The following is a 22536-nucleotide window of genomic DNA, read 5'->3' on the forward strand; positions in this document are numbered from 1 at the left end:
TGGGCGGAAATTGGTCAGGAGGTTTGCGCATGAAGTTGCTTAGGATTTTGTTTTAGGGTGTATGAATTTTACCATTTTTAAGAGTTTAGTTCAAGAATGTCTGAGCATCTCTTGAATCCTAAATATAATATAAAGCCTCGTATGTACTTAAAACTGTATCTATCTACACAGTATCTACATGGATGCTTGGGTATTTATTAGATTAAAAATAGTTAGAATACATAATTGCATCACATAATATTTCAAAATGTTCTGGATTTTTTACACAGGTCCCTGTAACTTTCAAATTGGTGTTAAATAATTCCTTTTCTGTAAAGAAATTTTAATCCTTTGGTGATTTAATAAGTACCTCATTTTTCTTGGTTAAATTTTAGTACTTACTCTCATCTTTTTTTTAATTTTATATATTGAATTGAAAAAATCTTTCAGTAGAATTTATGTTAGTTATAATATTATATATTCTTCTTAACCAAATAAATCAGAAGGAAAGTAAATTATATATATATATATAGTAGGTTGAGAAATGTAAAACAAAAAGAAAAAAAAAAATTAAAGAAAAGGTGTTCTATTATCTACAAATAGAATGATGTTGATAGATATGCCCTGAAAGCAGAAATTTCAGAAACCAATTAACATGTGAAGAAGCTTTGAATTTAATGAGAGGGGGGGGGCAGGACTTACAGTGGGAGGAATGGGATTTTCCTGTTGGAGAAGAAAGCAATGATCTTTTATTTTCTTGAGTTCTTCTGTTGTATTCTTTGTGTTGGTGGGAAATTAAAAAGGGAAGAACAAGAGATGAAATGAGGGAGAGGGAGATTCCAACTGGTACTATACTCTTATGCATGTTTCATTACATATATATATATATGTATAGTAGCAATCATATAACCTAAAGAATTTCAAAAAAGAAATAATTATTTTAACATACACATCAAAACTGGGATTCTTCAAAACTTTTGCCAAGATTTTGATTTCCAAACATAATATTTCGAGCCAATCTCTAGATATTTCAATTAAGAACCAAAGAGATGAAATATATAAGAAGACTAGAATCAAACAACACTAACTCTTTCTCTCCATTTTCCTTCTTCCTTAATTCTTGAGGATCCAAACAAAAGAAAGGAAAATAATATTCTCTCTCCCCTTCCAAACTCCCAAATATACCATTACTGTTTAAGTAGTTACAAATCAAGGGCATCTACATGTAAGCTCATGCTATTTCAGCTGCAATCAACTCTCCGACCTTGTTCCCGTTTCATCCATACGAAACATGATACGTTTCTTGTCATCTACAATCCTAGTTACCGAACGATTCATAAGTAAAGTTTACTTGCATGATCGAAAGCCTCCTGACTAAATGCAGTTCCTCTTCGTATGTACATTTCATTATAGCATTACCGTTAACACCTCCAGTGTGTTAGCTTAGAGGCCATATTATAGTTTCTGTAGTTTCGGGATTGTAGCCATTATCGAATATAGATAAAAGGCGACCGAGGTGGCTGAAACTGTGGCAACTCATCTGATGCAGCAGGGGAGAAATGAAGATCCTGATGCCATAGGAAATGAGAAGGGATCAGTATACACTATCATTAATATAAACTGTATTGCATCAAAAGCAAACGTAATTTTCAAGGCTTATTGGAGTTCCTATAGGTTAGGTATGCCCGGTTACTCTGCTGCCACTTTGAAGTTTCCAGGTAAGTCAATTCATACAAGCACCTCGTTTTTCAAAGGGGGAAAGAGAATGCTAAAAGATAATCCAAAAATCAAAAATACTTGAACGATATCATTGAGTCTCACCTGCTGATGCCGGCGACGTTGGATTACTGTGAATGCTTTAAACATAATATATATAGGCAACAGAATCCCAACAGTCCTGAAGAATAGTAACTGCAAAACAAAGAACATATTTATATAATGATCTATAACCAATGTGGTTGTCTGCACGGCTGCACCATATTATCTAATGGGAAAATAGGAATGAGCCACCAGCCTCACCATAAACAATGTAAACGAGTAATCACCGCTTCCATTGATTACAATCGGAAGGGTGTGGCGAAGTACAAGAAGAGCAATAAACTGCAGACAAAGATGTGGATCAATTAATAATATGGCAATAAAACTACAAACCCAACAAACCTTAAACGAATCTTGGAAGAAAGAATCAGCAATGAGAAGTAGACTTTGCTGTTCAACTTAGTAAGAAAAATTTAACTGATTACCAAAATCTTTACTAAGAACTTGTTATAAGCATTTCTTTTTAACAAAGCATGACTCAAATAATTGAAACTCAATTGGATCAGTTTTAGCTATTAAATCTGCTAAAATCTTATAACTGGAATTCCAACTAAAAAGTAAAAATTAGAGACTTGATATGAGAGCGAAGAAAATAGTTAGACATGTTAGGGTGTCTTGCATAAGTACATAAGTTTAGCTATGACTAATATAAATGTTTATGTGGACGAGAGAAAGGGATTTTACAATTATAGCTATAATTCGGCAGCATATCAGACTTCTTGAATTGGAAGGTGAAAAGTCCTCGAAGTCAGAATCCGGAAAATCTTGATCAGAAGTGACCATTGCTATAAATCTAGAATTGTGAAGATCTCCTCTAGATATCTCCCAATTTCCTCTAAGATAAAAACTCCAGAAATAGTTTAGCTCTCTTTATCTTATAGTAAATGAAGTGAAAAAGATGTATACGCTAAAAGTTGAAAATTGAGAATGAGAATCTGTTTCCAGAGCCAAAAGTGTATACCTGAAATTCATTGGGATGCCACTATAATGAAACAGAGGAGGAGGTGCTGTATAACCAGGTTTAAATGGCTTCAAATTTTCAAATAGTTAATTGTGAGAAACAAAATGTTTTCTTCCAGTTAGATAAGACCAAGACTGTAATTATACATATACCTGATGACAAATTTCACATATAGTATCGCCTTTTACATTGCACCACCTCTGGATACATTTACGGTGAGCATACTGCAACAAACAACAAACCATCAAGGAACTCTTGGAGAAACAAAAATCAATTGAGAAAATGGATGGGAGGACAAAAGTTCAGTTGTTACCAATGCCTAATATCAATGGCATTTGAGGTTTAACAGGTTAACAAAGCAACATAGCAGTGTAGATAATATAGCATTACATATCACTAAATTCCTTACAATTAATGTCATTCTACTGTCCAGAACTTTGCTGATAATGAAGCACCCTATGCTACTCAGAGAGTGAATCACTTCTAAGACATGCAATAGCTCAATTCTTCAAGCTTGACTTGCATCAGATACGTTTATATCAAAAAAATGAAGCGATAAATTGAAAGAATAATAGTCATTATCACATTTTGTATTTAGTTCAACACTTGAAATTTCAGGAAAAATTATCAGAAATAAAACAGTACTATGTTGGATGAAAGGATTTGGAAGATAACCAATGTGATTTAGCAGAAACTATGCCATTCTATTCATATTGTGAGCTCTAAATCATAAGTGGAGCATTTTTCTCAAATGATTAGCACACCAAAAGCAACAAAACCATTATCTTTCTAACAATCTCAAGGAAGTTCCTAACAAGAATTAAAGCAAGCTGACCTTCAAGCTACCACAGCAAGAACAAGGCATTTCCATGTTTGAGCTTTCATCCTCATCATGGCAAATCCTACATTGCTCCAATTCTCTCCAAGATGAATCATTATTTTCATCCATTTTACAGAAAGAAAATTCAGTCAGGTTATCTTTGTTTGACAAGGGTGTGACTTGCTCCAATCGGTTTTTGCTCTCAATAGCAGCTTCAAGTGTGGATTCAGTTAACAACCGATCCACCAGCAATACAAAATGATCCCCCATCCTTCAGTTTGCACAAAGAAAATGGTTAATACAGATTAAAACCTAAACTGGTGCCTGTACAATTTGTAATCCTTCACAAAGTACATAGACAAACTAAAAATTTAGTGTCAACTCCATTCATAAAGGGGGGAAAAAGAATGAACCAGTGAAAATGGAAATGCATGAAAGCAATATTACTTTTACCTTTAATATTGCTGGAAGAAGGGATGAATCTGCAATAAAACGAATAAGTGAAGAGTAATAATCTTTCAAATGGAGAATCAGCTGGAACATACATGATGCAAACAAATAAAGTCAATTTTCAAAATTATAAAACCAATTATCTTCATTTCTTTAAAAACAAAAAAAAAAAAGAAAATTCTTATTTTTTGGTATTGAAAACTTTGTTTTGAACCAATTAGCTAAGTTGGTCCAAATCTTGCTTCCTTGGTTGCTCAGGGATATATTATTAAGAAAATCTTGAGAGCTTCCTCTGTTTTACATAATGAAAAAGGAAAAAGGTAAAGCGAAAGAGGAACAGATTGATTAGAAACAAGTATTCAGCAGGAAGAACATTAAACACCTGACTATCACAAGGAAAAGGCTATTACCCATACTATCACAAGGAAAGAGGAACAGATTGATTAGAAACAAGTATTCAGCAGGAAGAACATTAAACACCTAACTATCACAAGAAGAACAAGTAGTTAAATGCAAAACAGGATTCAGGGTCACCAGTCTAAGAGCAACACTCAAGCTGCAAAATCAGAAGGAAAGAAAATTATATAGATATATATATACATATAGTAGGTTGAGAAATGTAAAACAAAAAGGAAGAGAAAAATTAAAGAAAAAGTGCCTATTATCTACAAATAGAATGATATTAATAGATATGCCTTGAAAGCAGAATTCTCAGAAACCAAAAGTCCCCAACCCCACCAAAAAAAAAAAGAACTGGTAGAAAATAAGATCCGTCAACTAAGATAACAAAAAAAATATAAAAAAAAAAAGTTAATAGAAAAGAGAGATTTTATCGAAGAAGGGAACCCAGATTGGCAAAAGGAAAAACCAGAAAGGGGAAGGAAGAATAACCAAAAACCTACTAAATGATAGAGAGAAGAGAAGAGAATAAAAAAACCCCCAAAAGTTAGATTATGAAACTAAGAAATGCAGAGAAAGAAAGAGCCATGTCTAAAAAGCTACCACCTTGACAAAAGAATACACTCTTAGAAGAACAAAAACATGATTAACATGTAAAGAAGCTTTGAATTTAATGAGAAGGAGTGGAGGGGAAGAAGAGACTTACAGTGAAAGGAATGGGATTTTTCTGTTAGGGAAGAAAGCAATGATCTTTTCCTTTCTTACTCGAGTTTCTCTGTTGTATTCTCTGAAAGGAAGCAAGAGATTGAGTACAGACAATGGTCCTCGTCACCAGACTCACCACCCCATTCACCCAATTTCTTTTCCTTGTAATGCAAAAACAGCATATTTTTTACTATATATATATATTATATAATAATATTTGTCTGTATAAAAATGATGATACTTTTTCTCTGTGTTGGTGCAAAATTAAAAGAAGAAGACGAGAGAAAAATAAGGAAGAGAAAAGGGAAGAAGAGGGAGATTCTAACAGCAAAAGCCTACGCACGCGGCCCACGTTAGCCCCCGTGGCTCAAACTCAATTTCACGTTTTTCCAAAAGTTCCGCCACTTTCCTCTTTTGTGCTTATATGGTGATTAGCTTATTATATCTTTTAACTTTTTTAATATTACACTTTTATGCATATTTAATTATTAGATTAATTATGTTATTATTAGTGTATAAATATCATCAAATTATAAAATATATAATTTTTTAATTAAATTTTTTTAATAAATTTTTACATTAATTATTAATTTTAAAGTTTTAAATTCTAAGCTTGTAAACATTATTAATTAATTTAAGTTTTATAGACAAGTTTTTCCTATAAATTAAAGTGATATATTATTAGTATAAATAATTATATATGTAATATCTGTAATTAATTTTAAAAAAATTAAAATTAATATGTAAAATATAATTTTTTTAATTTATGAATTTTATTTAATGTGAAAATTAGAAAAAATAGGTAGAGAATGAAATTGAAAATAATTTTGAAAAAAATTTGTGAAAATTTGGGTTCTATGAATATTTTTGAAAGAAAAATCAAAAATTGAGGGTTAAAACACAATCTAGAAAAAATGTGTCACGTAGGACTGTCGGCAGCCTCGACGAACCGGAGCGCGCCGCGTGGTAAGGCACGATGATCCAGTGCCACGCAGGAGGCCACACTGGCAATCCGCGTGCTCGCGATCGGACGGTACGGAATTATTCTGCGCGCATAGACGGTCCGAATCCATTCCCTCCTCAAACGGACAGTCGAGATCAAATCGCAATAAACGGTCCAGATCAAATTGTGATGAAGGGTTCAGATTCATTTCTTATTTAAACACGATCGGACAGTCGAGATCAAATCGCAATAAACGGTCCATATTTATTTTTTATTTAAATCCGATCGGACGATCAAAATCAAATCGCGATGAATGGTCTAGATTCATTTCATATTTAAATGCGATTGGACGGTCGAGATCAAATACGATAGATGGCCTAGATTAAAGTGAAATGGATATAAATACCTCATTTCACATCGAACTTTAACCCTAGCCGCCAGTCCCCCGCTGGATAAGAAAAACCAATCGCTGGGAGAGAGAGCCGACCGTCGACTCCGACCGCCAAAAGAGGTAAAAAAAAAAATTTGTTCACTCGAAATTTAGTTTTGAACACCCTCATGACCAAATCGGAGTAAAAAGACCAGCAGATGAACCGAAAATCATAGATAAACCCCAGTCGCACCGCCACGGAAAAAATAAAAAACTACATCCGATGAGGTCCTTTCCGATTCTTGTTTCGTGCGATTATTTCACCATTGTGTTTCCCACAAGTTGACCGAAGGAAAATATCTAACCGCGAATGTGAGCCAGCAAAGCTGTCGTACTGAAAAATTTTACTGTCGGTAAGCTTCTATTTTTCAATTTTTTTTTGTCAACCGATATCTCTTAATGTGTTTTCTCCCAATGATGAGTACAAAACCTGCTAAAACTGGCTGAAAACAGCCAGTCTGAGGCAAACCGCCGTCGCGGGCAATAATGTTGTCATCAGAGCACGGCGATGCCGTCGTGCCAGAATTCTAAAATTGACTGAAAAATAATTTTAACACCGATTTTAGATTTTTTGGGTATTTTTATGTACTTAGAGCGTGTTTTAACCTTCGAAAAAAAATTTAGGGAACCCGGAGACCGTCAATAGGCGCAGCTGAAAATTTAGCACTCAGACACCGATTCGGGTAAAAATCTCTCACCTTATTCCTTATTATGGAATTGAAGTTTAATTATGAATAATGTAGTATTTTGTACAATTTAAAAAATCTCGATAATTAATCACATGATACTAACGGAGTCGAAACCGGTTATTATTCGTTGTTGATCCTGTTTGATTGATTTTACTATTTCAAATGCATAATATTACACTGAAGTTGGTATGATGATTCAGTTGTGCTTCTTTAATACATGTATTGCTTGTTTTGCATGATTTACAGTTAAATTGTGAAACTGAAAATTAAATGTAAATAGAAAATTGTTTGATTAAGTAAATGAATAAATGGTAGCCTTACTGGATATCCTGAGAGATGGTGGATAGAACAGATATATAAGAAATCCTATTGTGAACGTAGTCTCATACTGGACAGGGTATTAAAGAATTTGTATTTTGAGGACGACTCGTTTCACTCTCATACCGAATAGGGTATTGAGAGATTGTATTTTTTGTGCTCATATCGGATAGGGTATATGGACGGCCGATTAATTGAAAATTTGAATAAGAGTTCACGCGTAGTGGGGACATCCTTTTGAACCCCCATGGATACCAGTAGGCAGGAAAAAAAGGAAAAGTTGTTGTTTTGATTAATTGAATATGAGATTATGATGTTGTTTGTGTTATTGCCTCTATAGGTCGGTTTTAGAAATTTCGTTACAGTAAGTATATAATTTATTTATGATAAATGAATTTACTTAAATTAAGAGCTCTATTAGTTGTTTTCATAATTTTTACCAACCTTCATTTTTGTATCGGTGGGTAGTATAACATTCTTACTGGGGTAGTGTAACACTCTTTCATTAACCATTTTAGATCAAAAGAACCAAGATGCAGATCTTGATCCACAAGATGATTGCGAACAGGATGTCCAGTTGTTTACTTTCCATTTATTTCTTTGATTTTTCGTTGTTCTTTAAAAAATATCATTCTCGTAACCCTATTGGATATTTTGAATTATTGTGTAAAGAATGTAAACTCTAATACTATTATTTCACTTTCGCATTCAATTTATAATTTATTTTTCTTTTAAAATCTGGACAGTTACAATATAAATATATGAAATTTAATAAATAAGATAACCAAATTTTACAATATATATTATGTTAAATAAATTGTGATTCTTCTAATTTTAAATTAAATATTAAATATTAAGAGGGTAAAACATGGGTTCCCAACTCTAGGTTATGGAAAAAAATAACAAGGAAAATTTATTTTATTAAGAAAAATATTTAAGATTACAAATTTCATTGAAATATTTTTTTTATCCAATATATGACATTAAAAATTATTTTATTATTGATTTTATTAATTCAATAAAAAAAAGGAATGAACTCAAATCTAGTTTTAAAAAATTAACATTAAAAAAATGTTACCACGAATTAATAAATAATATTTAGATTATAAATATTCATATTAATTTATTAATTTAATTAATTAATCAAAAATATTTTTAAACTATTTTTTAAGTATATAGACATATTCTAATAAGTCAATCAGGATGTTTAAAATAATAAATAAAATAATAATAAGTATCAAATCGTAATAAAAAAAATTGTAATAAAAGTCAACGAGAGTCGGTGATTTACCTAAAAATTAATTATTTTATTCAATAAAAGTATTTTTAAAAATAATAATAAAAGATTTAAATCACAAATATTATTATATAATTAATTTTTAATTAACTTCAAACTCTATAATTATACATTATATAAATCTTTTATCTTTTTTTTTTCAATATCTCATTTATCTTGTAGTGTAACACCCAACTTTTCTTTTTTTTTTATTAATTATTATTGTATGAATATAATTATTATTTATGTAATTTTAAATTAAATTAAATTTAATTTAATGGAAATAATAATAATAATAATAATAATAATATGGGGTAAAAATTGTTTAGGGATTTAATTGAAAATAATTTTGGGAAAAATGGGTGAAAATTTAGATTTTGAGGGTATTTTTGAAAGAAAAATCAGAAATCAAATGTTAAAATGCAGTTTAAAAAAGTTGTGCCACGTCAGCTGTCTGGTCAATAGCCCCGACCAACCAGGACGTGCCAGGTGGCAGAGACTCTGACGTGGGAGGCCACGCGGGAGGGAGCCACATGGGCGATCCGCGGACGCGCGATCGAACGGCTGAGATCCGTTCCCGCGCACACGGACGACCCATATAAAAAACGCGCACGGACGGCCCAGATTGAATCGCGATGAACGGTCCATATTAATTCTCTATTTAATCGCGATCAGACAGTTCAGATTAAAAGTGATGGACGGCTCAAATCAAAAGCAGATGGGTATAAATAACCTCATTCGCACCCAAACCCTAACCCTAGTCGCCAAAGCCCCTCGCCGGAGAAGAGAGCCCAGCCGCCAGGGAGCCGACCGCCGCACCAGAGCAATTTTTGGTCGCCAAACGAGGTCAAAATTTTACCTTTTGCTCAAAATTTGATTCTAAACTCACCTATGGCCAAATCGGAGCGAAAGTACCGACCAATTGGCCAAAAAATGCCGCTGAAGCTCAACGGGGCCGCCGCGGGGTGTTTCGGTATTCGCCTCCGATGAGGCCCTTCCCAATTCTCGTTTGATGTGATTTTCCACCGTTGTGATCACCGTTTCCTCCTCTACAGGTTGACCGGAGCAAAACACTCAACCGCAACGTGAGCCAGAGGAGTCGCCGCACCGGAGAGCCCCACCGCCGGTGAGTTTCTGTTTTCTACATTTTTTCGGCCCATCAAGGGTCCTAAGTGTGTTTTCTCACAGGATCCGATGCAAATTTGGCTGAATTAGGTAGAAAACGGCCAAAAACAGTAAACCCGAGGCGGATCACCGCCGTGCCAAAATTCTGAAATTGGCCGAGTAGGCCCTGGGTCTGATTTTTGGATTAATTGGGACATGTGTAGGTAGCGTAAGCACGTTTCAGTTCCCGAGGAAAAAAAATTCAGGGAACCCAGAGACCACCCGTAGGCGCAGTGACAATCTAGTTTTTGACGTCAAATCAAGTAAGGACCCCTCACCCTATTTCCTATCGTGGAATTGAAGTTTGAATAAATGATAATACTGTATTTTGTACAAATTAAATAAATATGCATAATTAATTACGGTTGCTAATGGAGCCCGAACCGGACATATTTCTCTGTTGATTCCTGTTTGATTTATTTTACAGTTTAAATGCATTATGGTATCTGGTTTATCTATTCTATGGTTTTAAATTCATGTATCACTGCTTACTTCACTACTGTTTAATTTTGATAATATAATATATGTTTGCTTTGTTGGATGCACGTTACTTGTTTATGTATTCATCTTTGAGTTGGTAACGGAAACTAAGGACAAATAGGAATGGGATGTGATTTGATAAACAGATAAGATAACAGCCTCACTAGATATCCTGGGAGATGGTCGACGGACCGGGTTCATAGGGAGCCCTACTGTGAACATTGTCTCATACCGGAAGGGGTATGGAGACTTGATCATTTGGCGCTCATACTGGACGAGGTATGGGGACGGCCTGCTTCACCCTCATACCGGACGGGGTATTGAAGTTTATTATTTTGGTGCTCATACCGGACGGGGTATGAGGACGGCCCTGGAGTTAAGATTGTTAAGGGGAATGATTCACGTGTAGCGGGAACCCTTATGGATCTCCATGGATACTAATAGGCTGGTAAAAATGAGAAACGATGATAACCAGTTATTGCTAATGAATACGGGTTTATGATGTATTTTATGTTACTGATTATGCATGAAATTGTGATATGTATGATGTTATTATCTTTATAGGTTGTTTTCACAGGTTCTCCAATGGTAAGAAAAAAGGTAAGTGGTTTTATTTTAAATAATTGTATTGTTTTAAAATTTGTGCTTCATTGGTTATTTTCGGTTTTCTACGAACATTTGCTTCTATGACGATGATATAGTATGATTTTCTTACTGTACTAGTATACCTCATTCCTTATTTAACAATTTCAGATCAGGAAGACCTGGTTCCCGAGCCCGATTCACAAGAAGACGGCGAGTACATGCTAGATATTTTATAGTTTCCTTTATTATTTTTCATTTCTCGTATTTTTTTAGAGAATTTATTCCGTGATATTATTTAGTACTTTTAAGTTATTGTGTAATGGAAATTAATCTTAACCTTTTATTTCGCTTCCGCACTCAAATTTTATATATATTTTCTTTTGAATTTTCAGAGCCGTTACATGTAGATTGTTATAATTATTGGCTATATCTATACATAACATATATTACGAACATAGTTATATCTAAATTAAATAAACTATACGTGCTATATCTTGTTATAATTATTGGGTATATTTTACTATTATATTTACTATTAGTAATTAATAATTTTTTAATTTTTTATTAATCATTTTTAATTAGCAAATAATTAATAATAACAAATGATATTCAAAATTACAAACAATAATAAGCTACTTATTTTTCATGAAACTTTCAATTAATAGATAATATAAATTTATAAAAACAAATTTTGTATAAGAGCACGTGCATTGACTCCCTCGTTTTTATAATTGGCCGTCAAAACGACGGCGTTTTGGTAATTTTAACAATTAACACAAGTATTTTGCATAAAGCCAAAAAGTAATAATAATTATTATAATAATGGGTGGCAATAATTAATACGTATTAGAAACTAATTATGACGACTATAAATAATTCTAATATAATGATAACAATGAGATTATTAAGATACATATAGTAGACGACTTTCTTATCTTTTAATTGACTAGTAGGTGCTAATTTTTTCTAATAATAATAATTAAAGAGTTGAAAAAATAAATCCTACTTTATCCTAATAATAATAATTGTCAAAATATATTTTCTCGGTTACTTCAAATAAATATCTCGAGTCGTTACGTTTTAGTCAAAAATAAATATTTACGCATCTTTTTTAATGATTACTCGATTTATTTAGTATTATTTTATTAAAAATATTTTTTTTTTCAGTTATTAAAATACTTTAATTTACAAATTAAATAGGGTGGTAGGTTTTAAAAAAATTAACGAAATTATAGTTTTTTATTTTAACACTGACGAAAAAAAGATAACGTTAAAATAAAAATGTTATATACACGATTAACAGTAATCTCACTCTTAGTGTTTATACTTCTGTATTTCTGTGATATATTTTTTATTCGTATTTATTAGTTATTATCAAGAAATTATATGTTCAAATTGTGGATTGCATTGTTGACAAACTTCCCCTTCGATTGGTGAGGAGGATTTTAGAGTTATATATATTTATATGAATCCTATGAACTACTCTTCTCCTAATGATAATAATATACCAGTTAGATTACCATTTTAATTACAAGTAAGATAACGATAACAAGTAAATTGTAAGTATAAAATCTCAGGTACATATATATATATATATATATATACATAGATATATATATGGTGTCCATATGCACACACATTTAGTTTTGAGATAACATATATGGTATTATATATATATATATATATATTGCTAACTATATCGATTAAAGGAAGAAAGATATCAGGGAACTAACCCTGATTTTCATTTTCTTTAACTGGATTTTGGATATTCGAAAATGAGAATTAAGAAAATCAGACATTATGTATAAATAAATAACATCATATACTGTATTGTTTCCGATGAACATGATCACAGCAGCAGGTTAAAGTTACTAATTATCAAGATTAACCCACTTACAATCTCACAATTCTGAGTTAAAAAAAACAGAAGCTCAAGGCTATTACATGTGTGTGTGTGTGTGTATATATATATATATATATAACTTGGTTTCAGCATGTATACACAAAAAAAAAAGAAAGAAAAAAACAAATCTGTAGTGAATCAGGTGCCAATATGAAGACCTAAAAGCACCCACTTAGCCATCTCGACTGCATGAAACAAGGTCATCCCCGTCGTCATAACGAGGCTTAACGTGACAAGAACCACCATTCCTAAACCCAAACACGGCCTTGTATTAATAAAAAAGTTCTGCAACAGCCCGATTGCTTGACAAACATCTGAATCGTAATATGCAAAATACTGCTTTTCCCACTCCATCCAGTTCGCCGGAGGATTACTCTTCGCTTCCTGAATCTTCACTTCCCTTATTCGCAGTCGCAGCACGATCATGTCTTCGTCCACCAGCTTTCCCTCGTAATCTTTTCCATTGTAATTATTGTTCGCTCCTTCACCGGAGGACCCCACTCTAACGTTTATTTTCCGGCGAGCCGGCGATGGTACGGCGTGTTTCCGGCGGGGAGAAAGAGAAGGCGGTGACAAGAATTCGGTTGATAATTCCATTGGTTCAGGAATTCTTAAATAAGATGATGAATAAATGTGAATTTACGAATAATGGTTGTTAATCAAGGATTACTTTTGAAGCTGATGATAGGTAGATGTAGGCGTGTGTACGCATATATATATATATATATATAGATATAGATATAGACATCATGTGAGCTCGAAGAAAAAACTTGCAAGGGAAGTAAGGTAGCGTGTTTTGAAGGGACACGTGGCAGAATGACGCGTGGTACAGGAAACTTTGGAAGGAATACCAAACGGCGCCGTCCTAGTTTTGTCCGTAGCACCTTTCATTTCGAGCTCTGATCGTCTGCGATGAAGTCCATTATTACGCAAAATCATATCTGTCCACGTCAGATCGTGGGACCCACTCTAATTGGGAGTCAACGCTGACTTCTACGATCTGAAACGTGGTCGGTTCTGTTAGTTGGTTCGGGTCACTGCATATCATTAATTGTTTGTCCATTTGCACAATAAAAATCACCGTGTTTTTTATTGACTAATTATATATTGTGTTTATTGAAATAATAATCTTAATTTTATATTTAAATTAAAAATATACAATGGTTCAAATATATTATTTTTTAATTTAATTTATGTTGGATTTTTTTTCAGATAAAAAAATTTAAAATTTTTATTAATTTTATCCACTCTAAAATTAATAATTTAAAATATATTTAAATAGTTCAAATTTTTTAAAATTAATGTATTATAATATAAAACAAAAACATTAAATAAATCTTTTAAAAACATAAATTATCAATGTTATCATTTAAAAATTAAACATATTTTAAATATAATTAAAAATAAATTTTATTTAAAATTAAAATAATAAATAAAATAAATTATAATTTATAGGTTAATTTTTATATAATCACTAATTTTCTTTAATATTTTTTATTTAATTTTTAACAATTTGTAAATTACTAAATGATGATTTATTAATTTGATGCATATATAATTAATTTTTATTTATATTTCATGAGAGTGTGAGTTCAAAATAAATTATTATTATTATTATTATTATATAAGTGTTATTTAATTATTAATTAGAAAAATATAAATATAATAATACAAAAAAGTCGGCTTCCTGGTTGGAGGTTATTTGGCAGTACGACGCGTATCGGTCTAAGGAACATTCCGCAATATGAAGAAAATTACAAATAAATTTAACTAGAAGAGAATATTCCAAATTCATTTTATAAAGTTTTGGTGTAACGTACCATAACTAATATATATATATGTATGTATGTATGTATGTATATATAAGACAAATATATATATATATATGTTTTAAACAAAATTAATTTGTTTAATTTTATGACTTTCAAAAACAAAGGTAATTTGCTCTAAATTAATATAAACTAATTAAGGACTAATTTTATTCTAATTACTATTTCTACAATATTCTCTCTAATTGGGATATAAGTTATAATATAAGCATAAGTATTGTATTTTTTTATTTTATTATATTAATAAATGTTTTTGTAAGAGATGCATGGATCATGATAAGGAAGATATAGTTTCGTGCATATATAGTATAAAAAGTTATAGAATAAATTATTAGATTAATATACAAATTATGTATAAATACTGTGAAAACTACATATAATTGACTGCTCTCCTAATTTATATTGTATTTATTATAATATGGATATACATTCACTATAATATGATATATCTATTTATTACAATATGGATGTATATACATGTACTATAATGTAAAGGTCTGTAAACATTTGATAAAATAAAATCATAAATTAAATGCGAAAGTAAAATAATAGAGTTAAAGTTTACATTCTTTACATAATATTTTAGAATGCCCAGTAAGACAACGAGAATGTTCATTCTAAAAGAACAAACGAAAATCAAAGAAATAAACAAAAGACAAATAACTAAACAGTCCTATGACGACATTCACTAACTCTTGAAGGGAGTTTAGGTTGTGAGTTATTCACAACTCCCTTATTGATCGAGATCTGAATCTTGGTTTTCTTGATATGAAATAGTTAATGAATGGGTAAGTACCCAGCAAGAATATCACACTAATTACAGATACGCAAGACTGAATATTAGTAAAAATCAGAAAAATAAACAATGAAGCCTTTAATTTAATGTAAATTTATTTACTATAAAGAAAATCATTTATTCTATATTGTATGATAAGTCTTTCTCGATAATAATTTATGAAAATTTATATTCATCCATTATTATTTATCACATATAAGATGACAAAAAATTATTATTTTATATTTTTACCTACTTATCGGTACCCTTGGAGGTCTATAAGGATGTCCTCCTACTTGTGAACCATATATTCAATTAAATAATTAATCGGTCGTTCTCATACCCCGCCCGGTAATGGGCACCAAACATTCCACCACATCGATACCCCGTCTGATATGAGGATGAACCATATCTCCTAAACCTTACTAGTAAGGGACTTTCCAGCCCCGTCCGACTGAGGTAACGTTCACGGTAGGGTTCCCTATGTACCGAACCCGTTTGCTCTTTCTCGGGTACCCAGTAAGTCTTTTCTGTAACAGCTCCGGAAATTAAAATGAAGATGTATGTATTAAAAATTCTAAGTGCGGAAGTGAAATAAAAATTTTGATTAACATCCCTTACACAATAGCCATAAACGTATTCAACGTATAAAAAAAAAAGCTAATTAAAAGAAATACTCGAAATAAAAACTATAAATAGAACTATAAAATCTTTAGGCATCTAACTCGCCGTCTTTCTGCGGAACGGGCTCGGGAACTACGTCTTTCTGATCTGAAATGGTTAAGTAAGGAATGAGCTACACTAGCCCAGTAAAAACATCACATTATCTCATTGCCACAGAAGTAAATATTAGTAGAAAACGAAAATGACCAATGGAGCATAATTTACAACAAACTCATTTATTAATAATAAAAACCTTTACTGTCCACTTACCTCGGTGAGATTCGTGAAAATAACATATAGAAACAATAACATTATAACTATCATAAAATCATATACACTTTGTAATATAACACATGTTATACTTTTGCACTTCAATAATCAGACAACAAATTTCTCTTTTATCAGCCTACTAGTATACATGGGGATCCATAAGGGTCCCCGCTACACGTGAACCATTCACATTAATAACTTGATTCTAGGGCCGTCCCCATACCCCATCCGGTATGGGCGCCTAAACCATAAACCTCAATACTCTGTCCGATATGAGGGTGAAACGGATCGTCCCCATACCCCGTCCGGCATGGGCACCAAAAATCATAAACCTCAATACCCCGTATGGTATGAGGGTGAAACGGGTCGTCCCCATACCTCGTCCGGTATGGGTGCCAAAAACACATAAGGTCTCCATACCCCGTCCGATATGAGAGACCACGTTCCTGGTCCATCCACCTTTCTCCCAGGATATCAAGTAAGGCTGTAGCCATTATCCATTTATCAATCTACATACCTTTTTTCCATTTTTCTTGGTCTCAATTATCCAATCAAATATAAACACATAAACTAATAATGAACACCAAGCGAGACAACACAACATCGGGTTCACAATAACTCAAACCATAATAAATGAAACCGTAATTCATGCATACGAAACTATAGAATAAACACATTAGATACCATACTGCATTTTAAACAACTGACCGAAAAACACATCAGATTCGGGCTCCATTAGCAATCTTAATTAATTGTATAAATCTATTAATTAATAAAATATCGTTTATCATTTATTAAACTTTAATACCGTGATAGGAAACAGGGTGAGTGATCCTTACTTATTTCGGAGTCTGAAATCGGCTCTACAGTGTGCCTACGAGCTGTCCCTAAATTTTCTGAATTTTTTACGGGAAACTGAAACGCACTACCGGTACCTGCACGTGTCCCAAAAAACCCCAAATAAGACCTAGGGCCCCTTTTCGGCCAATATCAGAATTTCGGTACGGCAGCTCCGCTGTGCTCCGGCGACGACACTGCTGCCCGCGGCGGCGATCCACCTCGGGTTGGCCATTTTCGACCGAATTAAACTAAACTTGCATTAGTTCCTACTATAAAACAACCCTAGGGCCCTCGGTGGGCCAAACAATTACGAAAAACTGAGACTTACCGGCAACGGAGCTCTCGGGTACGGCGGCTTCTCCGGTGCGAGTTGCAGTTTGATGTTTTGCTCCAGTCAACCTGTAGAGAAAAGGACGGTGATCACAATGGTGTAAAAATTGCATCAAACGGGAACCGAAAAGGGCCTCATCGAAGGTAAAAATTGAAGAAAGCCGCGACGGCGCTGCTGGACTTCGGTGGTATTTTTCGGCCGATTGGCCAGTGGTTTAGCTTTGATTTGGCCATAGGCAAATTCAACTTCAAAAAACGAGCCAAGAGGAGAAAATTTACCTCGTTTGGCGGTCGAAAAACCCTCCGATGCAGTGGCGAGTAGCGGCGGCCGGCTCCTCCGGAGACTAGTTCTTCTTCTCCGGCGAGGGCACTGGCGACTAGGGTTTGGGGTCGGGTGTGGGTGAGGTTATTTATAACCTTCCCCTTTTAATCTCAGCCGTCCATTACGATTTAATCTGGATCGTCCGATTGCGATTAAAATGGAAATAAATCTGGACCATCCGTGCGTGATTCAATCTGGGCAGTCCACACGCGTGAGATCTGCGCCGTCCGTGCGCGTGAGATCTGGGCCTTCCGCACGCGTGAGATCTGGACCGTCCGATCGCGTGCACGCGGATCGCTCACGTGGCTCCGTCCGCGTGGTCTCCCGCGTCAGCTTCCATGCCACGCGGCGTGTTCTGGTTGGTCGGGGCTGCTAACTGTGTTGCTGACGTGGCACAACTTTTTTAAATTATGTTTTGACATCCGGTTTCTGATTTTCTTTTCAAAAACACCCCCAGAATCCAAATTTTCACCCCTTTTTCCCAAAATCAATTTCAATTAAATCTCAAAAATAATTTTATCCTATTTTATCATTATTATTATTTTTATTTTCATTAAATTAAATTAAAACCTTATAAATTAAATATTAAAAAATTAAACTAAAATTCTAATATAAATTAAAATAAATTAAAAAAATAAAAATAATAAATTTGGGTGTTACATTTTCTATATAGATTTCTATCAGTATAATAATCAACCATGTAATAATCATATCTCATTTTATATTCACCGTTCACTTGAATAACAATATAGTTTAATACAACCAAATAACCAATGACCGGAACATCGGCACGCAATGCAGGAGAAATAAATAACAAAATAACCAAAAAAAAATCCTAAAAACTATCAATTGAGTTACACACAGTATAATAGTAAACAAATATAGACAATACAGGAAAATAAACAAAAAATCGAAACGACTGTGAACTAACCAGTTCTGTCTCCGCTAGTGACAATTAATTATTTTTAAGATTATCAAATTTTACATAATAACACAATTATTAATTATTAAGCCTCAATTTGTCGTAATAAAGAAAAGGTTGAGGGATCCTTACCCGAATCGGTGTCTAAAATATCAAACTTTTTACTGCATCTATTGGCGGTCCCCAAGTTTTCTGAATTTTCTTGCGGAGATAAAAACACACTTCAGTACCTAAAATAATCCTCTAAAAAATAAAAAATCGGTGTTAAAATTCTTTTTCGGCCAATTTTGGGGTTCCGGCATTGTGGCACCGCCGTGCTCCGACAATGGCATCGCCGCTTACGGCAATGGCTTAATTCAGAGTGGCTATTTTCGGCCAAATTTGACCAATTTCGGCCGCTTTTATACATATTCATGCGAAAAAATACGTTAGTGGGCCTTGGTTTGCCCAAAAAATTAGAAAATAGAAACCTACCGGTGTTGGAGTTTTCCGAGTGCGGTGGCTCCACTAGCTCACCTTTGCTACTGAGATGTTTTGTTTAGTCAACCTGTAAAAAATAGAACAGCGAACACAACAGAAAAAAATCACATGAAATGAGAATCGAGAAGGGGCTCGTTAGAGGGGTTTTGGGACTTTGGCCGTGGCAGCTCTGTTGAGCTTCACCCGCAGTTTTCGGTTCACCCACTATTCATTTTGCTCTGATTTAGCCATGGGGGTATTCGGAATCAAATTCCAAGTGGGTAAGAGAATTTTTACCTTTTTGGCGGTCGGAGGTAATTCTGGTGCGACGGCAGTCGGCGGTCGACTCCCTTCTCCGGCGACTGGTTCTTCTTATCCAATAGGAGGCTTGCAGCTAGGGTTTGGGCTCAGTGTGATGCGAAATATTTATACTCATCTCGCGTTAATCTGTGTCGTTCATCACGTTTAATCTCAACAATTCGATCGCGCTTAAGGAGAAAAAGAATCTAGACCGTTCATCGCGATTTGATCATGACCGTCTGATTGCGTTTAAGTAAGAAATAAATATGGACCATTCATCACGATTTGATCTCGACTGTATGATCATATTTAAAAGAAAAATAAATATGGGCTGCCTACGCACGCGAGATCGATCTTGGACCGTTCAATCGTGGGGCACAGGGATTGCCCGCGTGGCATCCCACACGGCACCGATGTCACCGTGCCTTGTCACGTAGCGTGCTCCAGTTCGTCGGGATTGCTGACTGGGTGGTCCTACGTAGTAAAATTTTTCTTATACACTCTGACCTCCAATTTCTGACTTTTTACCCTCCGAACCCAAATTTTCACCCATTTTTTCCAATTTTTTTTTCAATTTCATCCCTAATCTATTTTTTTTTCATAAATTCACCAAAAATTAAAGTAAATTACTTTAAAAATACTTTTTTTATATATTTAAAATGTTAAAATTAATCCTAGTCCAAATTTCGGACTCGAGGATTACATATAATATGATATATGTTAAGAAATGTGAAGTTTGAAATGTAATGTGTCATTTTAATAAATATGAACATGTATAACATTTTGAGCCCAAAAACTTCGTTCAGAATGATGTAATTTATTTTTTAAATACTAATAAAAAGTGTAGGATTTAATTTTAATTATTTTTTTTAGAAATATATGTATTTTGGAGGAAATTGAAAATATTTTAGAAAGTATAGCGAACTTGTAAATAAAAAATGGGTATATTTAAAAGAGAAATTTGAAAACATGAGTCAAATTGTAGAAAAGGCAAGGGTGATGTAGGATGACCATGTTAGCAGCACGGCGAGTTAGGACGTGCAGCGTGGCGGCCATGCTGACACGAGCTCCACACAGGCGATTCGCGTGCCAGGGCAATCAAACGGCTAGTGTCCACTCCCGCGCGCACGAACGGTCCAGATTGATTTTTTGGATAAGTGTAATCGAACGGTCCAGATTTATTTTCTTAATAAACGAGAACAGACGGCTGAGAATGATTCACATGGGCTCAGATGGACAACCCAGATCAAGAGGAGGAGAGTATTTAAGTATCTCTTCAGACAAACCCTAACCTTAGCCGACACACACCTCGCTGGAGAATAAAAATAAGGGTGGTCGGAGGGGAAGCCCAACCACCGGAGGACGTTGGCGCCACCATGCTGGAGACCCAAAATGCACCGGTGAGCATAATTTTTCTTTCTGTTCTTCTCGTTTCTCTACTTTTTAGCCACCTAACATGTTTTCGATGCAAGATAACCGAGAACAACCACAACCCACGAGGAAGGAATGACGGAGCTTGGCTGAGCCACTGCACTGCAATGCTGAAACCACTGGTAATGTAATGCCCAATAATTTCTTGATTTTTATTTTTATTATTATTACTAATTTTATTTAGTTTATTTTATAATTTTATTATTTTAATTGATTTATTTATTTTATTTAGTTTATTTTAATTTAATTTAATAAAAATAAAAATAACAATAATTGTAAAATTGTGTAAAAATATTATTTGGATTTAATTTAAATTGATTTTGGGAAAAATGGGTGAAAATTAGGATTCTGGGGGTATTTTTAAAAAGAAAATCAGAAACTGGGGGTCAAAACGCAATTTAGAAAAATTGCGCCACGTCAGCAGCCACGTCAGCGGCCCACTTAGCAGCCCTGGCCAACCAGGACCTGCCGCGTGGCAAGACCACGTCGACCCGGGAACGGGCCACGTGGGCGATCCGCTTGCGCGCGATCGGACGGCCCAGATGCGTCCCTGCGCGCACGGACGGCCCAGATTAAGCGTGCGCACGGACGGCCCAGATTCAATCAAGCACGGACGGCCCAGATTTAATCAAAATGGACGGCTGTGATCAAAAGGCAAAAGGGTATAAATAGAACCCCCACACCTGACCACAAAAACCCTAGCCGCCTGCCGTCGCCGGAGCACGGCGGAGCCACCGTGCCGGAATTGCGATATTAGCCGAAAGGGGTCCTGGGTCTAATTTGGGATTTTTTGGGACACGTGCAGGTACCAGTAGTGCGTTTCAGTTCTCCAGAAAAAATTCAGAGAAATTAGAGACAGCCTGCAGGCGCACTGTAGAGCCGTATTCGGACCCCGAAATAAGTAAGGATCCCTCACCCTATTTCCTATCACGGTATTAAAGTTCAATAAATGATAAAACGGTATTTCATGAATCAATAGATGTGTGAAATTGTTTAAGGTCGCTAATGGAGCCCGAGTCTGGTGTGTTTGTCGGTCAGCTGTTGTTTGGCCTATTTTATAGTTTAAAATGCAGTATGAGGTCTGATGTTTTCATTTCATAGTTTCATGTACATATATTACTGTTTTATTGATTATGGGTTGAATGACTGAGAACCCGATGTTGTATGTTGTCTTGTTTGGCATAAATTACTGGTTTGCTTGTTTGTGTGTGAATTGATGATGCTGACTGAGGAAAAGAGGAATGAAAGGTTATGTAAATTGATAATTATATAATGTGGTCAGCCTAACTAGATATCCTGGGAGATGGTGGACGAACCGGGTCCGTAGGAAACCCTACCGGGATTGTGGTCTCTCATACCGGACGGGATATGGAAACCTTATGTGTTTTGGCGCCCATACCGGACGGGGTATGGGGACGACCCTGGAATCTGATTACAAGTGTTAAGGGTTCACGGGTAGCGGGACCCCTAGGGAT

At 34.3% G+C, this 22536-nt stretch overlaps 2 protein-coding genes across 5 annotated transcripts; both read right to left on the bottom strand.

Annotated features, from left to right (window-relative positions):
• Nucleotides 1-1007: 1007 nt before the first annotated feature.
• LOC110809706 (uncharacterized) lies at nucleotides 1008-5432 on the bottom strand. 4 transcript variants are annotated; one of them, XM_088212333.1, is made up of 9 exons: nucleotides 5134-5431; nucleotides 4032-4112; nucleotides 3594-3849; nucleotides 2911-2982; nucleotides 2759-2826; nucleotides 2482-2632; nucleotides 1999-2079; nucleotides 1801-1890; nucleotides 1008-1547 (listed from the first exon to the last, which is right to left on the bottom strand). In XM_088212333.1, exons 3-9 carry the CDS (start codon nucleotides 3846-3848, stop codon nucleotides 1467-1469), a joined length of 798 nt encoding a protein of 265 aa, XP_088068459.1. In that variant the 5' UTR covers nucleotide 3849; nucleotides 4032-4112; nucleotides 5134-5431; the 3' UTR covers nucleotides 1008-1466. The 4 variants fall into 4 exon arrangements, with proteins under 4 accessions (XP_088068459.1, XP_088068456.1, XP_088068463.1 ...); XM_088212330.1 differs by having other exon boundaries at nucleotides 4032-4060; nucleotides 5134-5430; XM_088212337.1 differs by lacking the exon at nucleotides 5134-5431 and adding an exon at nucleotides 4439-5127 and having other exon boundaries at nucleotides 4032-4060.
• A 7626-nt stretch (nucleotides 5433-13058) lies between these two features.
• Nucleotides 13059-13517, bottom strand: LOC148269058 (uncharacterized). The gene has a single exon (XM_088210551.1). It carries the CDS (start codon nucleotides 13515-13517, stop codon nucleotides 13059-13061), a length of 459 nt encoding a protein of 152 aa, XP_088066677.1.
• Between the last annotated feature and the right edge of the window lie 9019 nt (nucleotides 13518-22536).

This window comes from Carica papaya, chromosome 1 (assembly GCF_054855325.1).
Source record: "Carica papaya isolate Zhongbai chromosome 1, ASM5485532v1, whole genome shotgun sequence".
Taxonomy (NCBI): Eukaryota; Viridiplantae; Streptophyta; class Magnoliopsida; order Brassicales; family Caricaceae; genus Carica; species Carica papaya.

Excerpts from the sequence above, each read along its gene's own strand:
- LOC110809706 (XM_088212339.1), bottom strand. The coding sequence starts at position 3,848 with ATGGGGGATCATTTTGTATTGCTGGTGGATCGGTTGTTAACTGAATCC. Across the intron at positions 2,827-2,910 it reads TATGTGAAATTTGTCATCAG|CCATTTAAACCTGGTTATAC; the intron begins GTATATGTATAA and ends GAAAATTTGAAG. Across the intron at positions 1,548-1,800 it reads AACGTCGCCGGCATCAGCAG|GATCTTCATTTCTCCCCTGC; the intron begins GTGAGACTCAAT and ends CTATGGCATCAG.
- LOC148269058 (XM_088210551.1), bottom strand. The coding sequence starts at position 13,517 with ATGGAATTATCAACCGAATTCTTGTCACCGCCTTCTCTTTCTCCCCGC.